The sequence below is a fragment of the Euphorbia lathyris genome, chromosome 5 (genome assembly GCF_963576675.1).
Source record: "Euphorbia lathyris chromosome 5, ddEupLath1.1, whole genome shotgun sequence".
NCBI classification, from domain to species: domain Eukaryota; kingdom Viridiplantae; phylum Streptophyta; class Magnoliopsida; order Malpighiales; family Euphorbiaceae; genus Euphorbia; species Euphorbia lathyris.
Genome location: NC_088914.1, coordinates 74308734 through 74319687, shown reverse-complemented (window position 1 = coordinate 74319687; position 10954 = coordinate 74308734). Strand labels below are relative to the sequence as shown.

Below are 10954 nucleotides of genomic sequence, written 5' to 3'. Positions count from 1 at the left end.
TATATATATTGACAATATTACTATTCTCTGTTAGTACGTTATTAATGAACTTACAATTTTTTTTATTATTTTATATTGGAGAATTTTTTTTAACTAAAAAGCAAATACGATAGAGGAGATTCGTCGGAAATAAAATAAAATTACTTAAAAAAAAAAATTAAATTACAATTTTTTTTATCATATACTATAAAATTGAATATGTTTGTGAATTTAATTGCAAAATATTGATATTAAACCCAAATATATATGCTAATATTAATTGTTGAATTGAGGTTAGATATTCATTAAGATTTAAGACTACATGTTTTGAATGTGAGATTATTTTGAAGAGATTTTAATTTTTAATATTTTGTATGTAATTAACATTTATACGCAACTCGCAGGTCATCAACTAGTAATAAAGTATTAATAAAAAATATGAAATAAGGGATGTAATGTAAAGATAGAAAACAGGAAAGTAGAGAGAGGTCTCCTCTTTCTCTACACTCTCTTCTTCTTCTTTGCTCTTTCTTCTCAAGCTTTCTGTCAATACTGCCATTGTCACCGTCTCGTTTCTTCCTTTCTATTCAGGTCCCTTTAGAGGAGGAAGAGGAAGCCTGTCTTCTTTCTTGTTGGTTTATCTTTTCTTGTTAGTTTGAAGTCTATATACTTTCTCGAATCTCTTTTCCGTCAAATCTACACCTGTTAGCTATAGTTTTCTCGTTTATTCTTTTTTCGGTCTTAGCAAGAGCGGAAAATGTTCATTTTGTCCGCAGATCTATAGATCTGCGTGGTTGTAAAAAAGAAAGGACTCCGATTCGAATGTCCGGAAAAGGTTAAATGATGAAGAATGGATTACAACCGTTTTTCAATGGGATTCGACTTATGATTTCTATTTTTGTTGTATTTGTACCTTTTATGATTTTTATTGTTTTTTATAGTCTTTTTCTTGCTCTTTGTAGTCTATTTTCTTCCCTTTATGGATCTTATACTCGCTGTAGCCTGTATGAGTGAGAAGTTTTATCGTGTTGTATTTGTACTTTGTGATTTAATGGAATGAAATATGACATTTTATAAAAAAAAATAAAATAAGGAAGAGACTAAGAGTGGAGAGAGACTCATAAGTAATAGAAGTGACGTGAATGCTCTTAGTGATTTAAGAAGTAACTAACAGACTGTTGGAGTTAGTTTTCAAAAGTGTTGTAAAAACTGTACTGACATTTAAAACTGTCGCTACAACAGATAAATTCCGTCACAAAAGCTTTTTTTTTAGTGATAGAGAAGTATTAAGCCTAATTTATTTAGGAACTTTTGCTAATAAAAATCTGTAAACAATTAAAATACTAAATATGTGAAAATCTCTTAAATAAGAGAAAAATAAAATATATTTCTAAAATATTAAAATTAATATATATTTTTTACTAAAAAAATATTCTAAAAATATTAGAAAAGAAAACAAAAGAAATACATACGTGTTTTCTTCTGTTTTGAAACCTCAATGAAATTAAAACAAATAAAATAATTGAAAGAGATATAAATGGAAAGAGAAAAATGAAGATATAAAGGCGTAATCGGACCCGTTTTTTACATATATATGACAAAAGGAAAGAGATGCGTAATATTCATATTATTGACAGCGAAACGATTTTCTAATATCTATAAGGAGTGAGATATTCCGTACTAATGTCTAGACAAAACTTACATCTCTCTCATCTTCCCATGCATCAAAGTATCATATTTTATATTGATCTACTATAAGAAGGACAAGGGAGTTTGTCTTCCTTCTTCTTCCAGGTTAGATTTTTGCGTTTTTATTATTATTGTTTTTTTTTATCAATGTTCATATATTTTATCGAATCTTTTTTATCCGTCTGAAAATTGTATATGTTCTCTATTATTCTGTTGTTTATAGCTTTTTCAGATTTAGCAAGAACGGGAGCTGTATATCTTATCCGTGGATCAATAAATCTGCATGACTGCAAAAACAAAAATGACTCAGATCTGAATGTTCCGAATGGCCTAAAATGTGAAATTTGGATTGCAGATGATTTTCTACAGATTTGGATCTAAGAGAAGTATATGTTATATTATTATTTGATGTTTTTTTATATCTTTTATGGTTTTCTTTGCTCTTTGTAGTCGTTTTCATCCCTTCGTGGATCTTGTATTAGTTTTAACCTTTATTTATGTGAAGTTTTATTTCTTATTTTTTGCTTGTTGTACTGTTTTGTTTTTCATCTAATGAAATAGAAATATTTTTCTAAAAAAAAAACCTCCATACTAATGACTAAAAAATATTCCAATATACATTTTCATTAGTTCAAATTGGTTAGTTTTTGTTCCTTTTATTTGTCGAAAAATATTATGCAGAATTTTTTTGGTATTTGTTTGTTTAGAAAAATAATTTAGCGTAAAAATTTTAATCAGTTAATAGAAAAATTTATGAAAAATTTTAAAAAAACGTTTTATATTATTATATATATGTATATATATTTAATTTTAATAATAAAATAATTAAATAGAGAGTGAAATAGTAATAATGTTTGAGTAACAGTTCATATTTTATATTATTTTATAGAGTCAAATTACTAGCTAGTAAGAGCATGTTCAATGTCCTCTTAATTGGGCTCTTAAATTAAAATTTAAAAAAAGAGAGTTAAAAAACACTAACAGTCTCTTATGACTCCCCAAATCATTACCACTATCTCTATTATTAAGGAGTCTCTTTACACTTTTAGAACATCTTCAACCGTCTTTTAATTGAGCTCTAAATTAAAATTTAAGGAAAGAGTTAAATTTTTTTTTTTCTCACTAAAAATTCAATTCTTATTTGATTGGTTTAAGAATAAAAATTTGGGAAAATTACACAGAAATTCATATTTTAAAAACTATGTACAACTATGTCAAGTCATAGTTTTAGATTATGTCAACCTAATAAAATCAGTACTTTTAATATATTTTAAGGATTAATTTATAAATTAGAAGTCTAAAATATATTTTTTAGAGTTATAATTTATAAATTGGAGTCTAGAATTTTTAAATTATGATGTAAAATCATAATATATAAAGAATAATGACATATAAAGAATTAAATTTGATTATATAGTTTAATTATAATTTTGTACTTAATTATGATATTCATTAATTTGACTCTAAAAAATTCCGTGCTTTTCATGATTTTAGAATAGATGTTGACGCAACAAAAGAAACACCATGCTCCATAGGAAATGTTTTTGTCTTAGTAGTTTTTTATTTTAAAGTCTTCATTTATCATTTTTGAGTTCATCAAAAATCAAATAAATTAGAGATCATATGATCTAAATTTACATTTCTCTTAAAGTTTCCATATACAACATCAACTTTCTTTTTTATCTAATAGAAAATTTAAACAGATTAGTCTACTGTTATTTGATTCGCTATTTAATTATTAAATCGAATCATCAAAACATTAATTATGTCCAAAATATTTATTTTGTTACTAACATAGTTACATACAACTTGTCAAAATATCAATATTTAAATTTATTAGATAAAAGTTACAAGTCGAATACAAAAAGAAAAATGTTGATATTTTATTAAAAAAAATATAAGTAATAATAATTTTTTCGATAGATTTAGTTGGACGATCCGATGTGGAAGTTAAATAAATTTCAAATCAATCCGTTTAAATTTTCTATTAGGTAAGGATAAAATTATTTTTTCTTAGCAACGTTAGAGATAAAATTGAATCAATTCATATATCATGGATAATTCTAGATACGAGTAAATTTGAATGATATACCAAAAAAAAAAAGATAGTAAATATACAAGTTCAACAACTTTTATTTCCGATTTTAGAGTTTAGAAGCTATAAAAGATTAAAGTCGAGGGGTCATTAGTGCAATTTACCAATTAGCCTAATTCCCAAAAACACAACAATGGGCTATAAATAGATGATATAACTGTGCATTTATTCATACAGAAAATTGTGTTTGGCAAGAAAGAAAATGGAAAGCATTCGTTTCATAAGTTCAAACACAGTTAAAGCAGAAAAAACATCTGAAACAAACAAAGCTTTAACTCCATGGGATCTTCAGCTTCTTCTAGTTGGTCCAATCCAAAAAGGACTTCTCTTTCCTCTCCCAAATTCATCACCAAAACACATTTCTCCATTAATCCAACACCTCAAAACCTCCCTCTCTCTCACCCTCAACTTTTTCCACCCCCTCGCCGGCCGTCTAGCCGCCGTCCAACATCAAGACATGACCTCTTTCTTCATCAACTGTAACAATGCCGGAGTTCTCTTTCTTCATGCTGTAGCTGATACAATCACAATCTCCGATTTAACCCAATCCACCTACGTTCCTACCATCGTGAAATCCTTTTTCCCCTTAAACGGGATGAAAAACTTGGACGGAATTTCAAACCCTTTGCTCGGAGTTCAGATAACCCAGCTTCAAGATGGTATCTTTATTGGCTGCACTGTTAATCATGTGGTTGCTGACGGTTCATCTTTTTGGCATTTCTTCAATTCCTGGTCGGAAATTAGCCGCTCCGGCTGTGATATCTTATCCAGGCTTCCCGTGTTTTCATTGCCTGACGGTGTTGATTGTACTGTTAGCAACATTCCAAGCTCAATCGTTGAGCAAAAAGCTTCTAGGTTCGTTCTTCCGCCGTTGAAAGAAAGGGTTTTCCATTTCACAAAGGGGAAAATTGCAGAACTGAAATCCAAGGCGAATTCGGAGATCGGAACTAATAAAATTTCATCTTTACAAGCACTTTTATCACACCTCTGGCAATCAATTATCCGATGTAGAAATTCTGATTCTGATGATGTGACTGATTATAAGTTATTAATAGGAGCAAGAACAAGATTGAATCCGCCATTATCAGGTGAATATTTTGGAAATGCAGTTCAAGCTGGGACGGTGAGTTTGAAAGCGAAGGAGTTGCTCGGAAACGGAATCGGGTTCGCGGCGTGGAGGATGAACAGGATGGTGGCGTTGCATAGTGAAGAGAAGTTAATGAGATTTATAGAAGAATGGAGGGAAAATCCGAAGGTGATGACGATGGAAAATGTGACAAAAAATGCACTGGTGACGAGTAGTTCACCGAGATTTAATGTTTACGGAAATGATTTTGGATGGGGAAGTCCGATTGCTGTGAGGAGTGGAGAAGGGAATAAGCATGATGGTAAGATTACTGTTTTTCAAGGTGTTGAAGATGGAAGTGTAGACATTGAAGTTTGTCTTCCGCCGGAGGTTTTGGAGGCTATGGAATATGATCTTCACTTCATGGCTGCAGTTTCACTTTAAATTATTGATAATTAAGTAAAATAGTTTATGTTTAGCAGTACTAATATTAATTGTGATTAAGGTCTCTATTTGCATTCAAGCGAGCAGTTGATTGGATGACAAGTTAAGTACAGAAATTATCTTTGGATCATTACAAGTGAGGTCTGTTTTAATGATTCTCGTGAAGTAGCCTTGACGCAACGGTAAACGTTAACTGTTGTCGTGTGACAGAGAGGTCACAGGTTCGAAGTTTTAGGAGTAGCCTCTTGTCAAAAAATTGGCAGGCAAAGACTTGTCCCCAGTACATCCTTGTGATGGGACCCCTCCCTGGACCCTCGCTTAGCGGGGACGCGTAGTGCACCGGACCGTCCTTTATTTATTCTCCTGAAGTAGCCTCCAATAAATTAGTTCGTGTGTAATTTGTTTCGTTTTTGTTTTGATTTATCACATGTTTAACCTTAGGCATTTTACATGAAAATCATATTTGATTATAAAATTACCATTACATTATATTATAAAATTTAATTTTTAATATGCTATTATTTTTTATATATCATAAATAAAGTATGATTTTATATCATAATTTATAAATTTTAGATCTCAATTTATAAATTCTAAACCCTACAAAATATATATTATACCCCTAATTCATAAATATAGTTCTTAAAATATATAAAAAATGATTTTCTTGATTTGATATTATTTAAATTAGTATTTGACATAATTATAAATAATATTTCAAATCTGAATTTCTCCCTTTAACCTTCCTATTCTAACATAAGTGCAAGATGAAATTGATGAAGTAAAAATAAATAAATGATGGCTTTGAAAGTAGATACAAAATATGGAAAAAAGTTGGAATGATTAATCATGCAACTTGTCAAATATTAGAGAATACAAGTTTTATAGTTGAACAAGTAAGAACTTCCTTTTTAAATCAATTGTATGAATTATGTAATAAAATTTTAAGACGTGTGCAATATATTTAACTTACTTTTTTGCAATCGATTGATCAATTGATTACATTTTATGCAAGTTCAGGGAGCTAATCTAACTTTTTGGATAAGTTCAAGGGGCAAATAATATATCAAGCCATTATCTTTTAATTTCAACATAATTGAGATATTTATAGATAATTAGCAATAAAAATAAAATATATTGAGATATTGTGACTTTAAATGTTACTCTTGTCGATTCATTTTAAAAGGTATCTCGAAAAGAGTTCTATACTGTCATAAAAAAAATAGATCATAAAAAGCGCATTTGTAATAATGAGGATTGCCTTCACAAAAAACATAACTGCCAAGATGTGTGACCTAATCACACTCCTACATTCCTTCCTCCTTGGCTTCGCCGATAAGGAACAGAGGTCTGGTGGATGCAAGTAACAACTTGTTAGAGCCCTTACATATTACTCCAGCATTGGATCAATAAATTGAAACATGTATGGGGTCCCTTGATATAGGCTCTGTCTAGGAATTAATGGATGTTCTTAGAGCGGAGCATGCTATACAAATGGAGGTAGTAGTATAAGCAGAATTAAGGGAAGTTAAAGAAGCTAACAAACAGATGGATAAGCATGATCTCATAGCTTGCTTTGCGAGACATCACATTATCCGTACTTGTCCCGAAAAGAGAGTTTGGTCCGCAAATTCTCAATATGACGCTTCGTGAGGATGATCTAGAGATAAAGAATTCAGTCTTATGGATTGAAGAAATCATCCGTCACAAACACCTCTTAGACGGTACCATCACTCCAACGAATTCAGATCTCTTAAGAGAAGAAAAAACATTTGCCACAACTCAGTTGAATCCTTCCTCCAACATCATGAATAAAATCACCATATCTCGTGATTATTCCATATTATCGATTACCGTACTTGGTATGATAGTTGCTGATTACTTCATATTACGTACAATTGGATGTTTGTGTTACCATGGCTTCATCCGTACAGTGCAAATAATACCCTAATATCCATTATGAAGAAATTTAGTGGTATTCGAATCTTTTTCTTGATCCAATAGCATTCAATCTCACTTTATTTATCCGGATCCTCGTTCTGGCTAAACTCTCTACCCTCATTACTCAGCCACATAATCCTACTTTATCTAGGTTTCCACCATATGTTAAAACACAAGAATCATATAAAGGACAGGGTTAACAAATACACATGGTAGAAGACAATTATACCACTAAGTTAATTTTATTTCTTTTTAATAGCTGTCAATTACATTAGCTGTCAATTAGCTGTACAAATCAGTTAGAGATATTTGTATAAATAGATAGCAGTACATGATGTAAAGCAACGAATTTCTACTCTCTAAATACAAACAGGATGATTTTCCTCATAAGTTTCATGATGGTATCAGAGCATTCTTTCTAAAATTTTTTTCCGCACAGATCTGGAAAGATGTCTTTTACTTCTTTTGAATCCTTGTTCTGCAACTCTGCAAGTTTTCTCTTCTGCAGACCTTCAATCATGGCTGCAACTACACCTATCATTCCTTCTAGTCCTTATTTCTTGCCTGCAAATGAAAATCCAGCTTTAGTTATGGTAACTGCAGTTTTAACTGGAGCAAATTATCATCAATGGGCTAGATCCATGAGGATGGGTCTAATCGCAAAGAACAAATATGGTTTTGTCAATGGATCTATCAAAGCACCTAAACCAGCAGATATTCTATTCAACAATTGGGAAAGATGCAATACAATGGTTTTATCATGGATAAATCATGCTGTATCACCTCAGATAGAGAAGAGTATCATGTGGTTCGACACTGCTGATGCGGTCTGGGCAGATCTACAAGATAGGTTTTCTCAGGGAGACAATGTTCGCATTGCTGATCTGCAAAGAGAGATTCAGTTCATCACTCAAGGTAATCAATCTGTATCTGATTATTATACTCAAATGAAGATATTATGGGATGAATTGCTCAATTTCAGACCCCTGCCCAAATGTACATGTAATCCTACATGTGAATGTGGTGCTATTGCAAAATTCAGAACCTATCAAGACTCCGATCAGGTCATAACGTTTTTAAGAGGATTGAATCACAATTTTTCCACAATTTGTTCTCAAATCCTCTTAATGGAACCATTGCCCAATCTTAGCCGTGTTTTCAATCTTACTTCTCAACATGAAAGACAGACTAATCCAACTCATTCACCAAATAGTCTGATCAATCAATCTGAACCTACTGCTTTTGTAGCTTTTAACCAGAACAAACACCAACAAAACTATTCCCAAGCCAAGCCATATGATTCCCAAAATTCCAATCAAACAACCAGAAAATCGAAATATAATCCAGATGCAAAATGCACACATTGTGACAAAATTGGCCACACAGAAGACATATGTTATCGGAAACATGGATTTCCACCCGGATATGGCAACAGAAATAATCAAAACAGGTTTTCCAAGGCAAACCAAATAAGCACACAGCTGACAAATTATCAAGATATTCCAGGAGATGTTAATTTCAATGATCCCACTGATGAACCATTCACTCTCACAAGAGCACAATACAATGAAATTCTCAACCTCATTCCACAGAGGCAAAATGCTGAATCACAGAGACACAATGCAGAAACATCCACTGGCATTCATATTGCATCTGCTAACAGTCATCACAAAATTGAAAAACCATACTCTGGTATGAGTCCTTATCTTTCTATACATACTACTACACAAAACAATTGGATCATTGACACAGGGGCAACTGATCATATTGTTTGTGATCTAAATCACTTCAGAGATTACAAAAATGCAACTGGCATTTCAGTGCAATTGCCAACAAATGCCATTGTGCCTGTGACTCACATTGGCACTGTCCAACTCAATCCAAATCTTATACTACAGGATGCATTATTTGTACCTCAATTCAAGTATAACTTGATATCTAGCAGTAAACTTACAGCCAACTCAAGCTTATGTCTCTGTTTTACATCACAGAATTGCACAATTCAGGATATGAAGACTTACCAGAAGATTAGATCTGCTAAGCTTGTTGGGGGGCTCTACTGTTTAGATCCTCAATTCACACAGCAACTTCCAATTGTTGCATCTGTCAATGCTAACTCCACTCTATGGCACATGAGGTTGGGGCATCCTTCACCTTTAAGAAGTAACATTCTACACAAGATCAATTCACAAATTCCCATTACATCCAGGCACACAGCCTGTGATGTGTGTCACCTCTCCAAACAGAAAAGAAGAAGCTATTCTCTTAGTTCAAATATAGCAAGCTGTTGTTTCAAATTAATCCATATGGATATTTGGGGACCCATTTTGAATTCTTTTAATGGAATGCACTATTTTCTAACCATAGTTGATGATCATAGTCGTTTTGTTTGGTTATTTTTGATGAAATGCAAATCAGAAACAAGGCATGCTATACAAGTATTCAATACTTATGTGCAAACTCAATTCCAAACCAAGATTCAGACAATCAGAACAAACAATGGAGCAGAGTTTAACATGCCAGATTTTTATGCTACCCATGGCATTATACACCAAACAAGCTGTACAGAAACACCACAGCAAAACGACATTGTAGAGAGAAAGCATCAAGACATATTGAATATTGCTAGAGCTCTAATCTATCAAAGTCATATTCCCAAAAAATTTTGGCCTGAAGCAGTATCACATGCAGTCTATCTAATTAATAGATTACCTACAAATGCCACAAACAATTCAATACCTTACACTATCCTACACAAGCTCAAACCTGACTGACAGGACTTAAAAGTTTTCGGTTGTCTGTGTTTCTCTTCAACACTTGACAGGGGTAGGACCAAGCTCACACCCAGGGCTACCAAATGTATTTTTTTAGGATACAAACATGGGGTAAAAGGGTACAAGGTCATGGACCTTCACACAAATAGAATTTCTATCTCTAGAAATGTCTATTTTTATGAATCCATTTTCCCTTACCAAGAAAAATTAGCAAAAACTAACCCACAAACCACAATTCCTTCAACAGTCATACCAAATGAAGCAATTGAAGATGAATTTTTGTTCACCGAAACAACCGATACACATTTAACCACCCAAGCCAACACCAGTGAAGAACAAAATGCCATACCTGCCCCAATTCAAAATCCTGATCAACCACCGCTTAGACGGTCCACAAGACAAAAGCAACCTCCCACTTACCTTCAAGATTATCATCTTCATTTAACAAGATTCGTGCAAACTACACCAACTACCCTCACACCGCATCCAATCCACAAATACCTATCCTATGATCACATTTCATCCTCTAAGAAAATCTTTTCTGTAAACTTGTCTTGCCAAAGGGATCCTGCAACATATGAAGAGGCTATTAAACACCCTCATTGGAAAGATTCCATATATAAAGAATTACAGGCACTTCATTCAAATTCAACTTGGACTATTGTGAGTTTACCTCAAGGAAAACGACCAATCGGAAGAAGATGGATTTTCAAAACAAAATACAAGGCTGATGGCACGGTTGAGAGGTACAAAGCAAGACTGGTTGCTAAAGGCTTCACTCAACAGGCTGGTATTGACTTCAATGAAACTTTTGCTCCTGTTGCAAAAATTACAACTATCAGGTTATTCATAGCATTGGCAAGCTTAAATGGATGGATATTGGAACAACTAGATATCAATAATGCTTACCTCCATGGTGAAATTACTGAAGAAGTTTACATGAGTATCCCACAAGGTTGTGATGTC

At 32.5% G+C, this 10954-nt stretch overlaps 1 protein-coding gene across 1 annotated transcript; it reads left to right on the top strand.

Annotated features, from left to right (window-relative positions):
• Positions 1 to 3936: 3936 nt before the first annotated feature.
• Positions 3937 to 5791, top strand: LOC136228922 (uncharacterized acetyltransferase At3g50280-like). Its single transcript, XM_066017420.1, has one exon. The coding sequence runs from the start codon at positions 3966 to 3968 to the stop codon at positions 5271 to 5273; it is 1308 nt and encodes a 435-aa protein (XP_065873492.1). The 5' UTR covers positions 3937 to 3965; the 3' UTR covers positions 5274 to 5791.
• The last annotated feature ends 5163 nt before the right edge of the window (positions 5792 to 10954 follow it).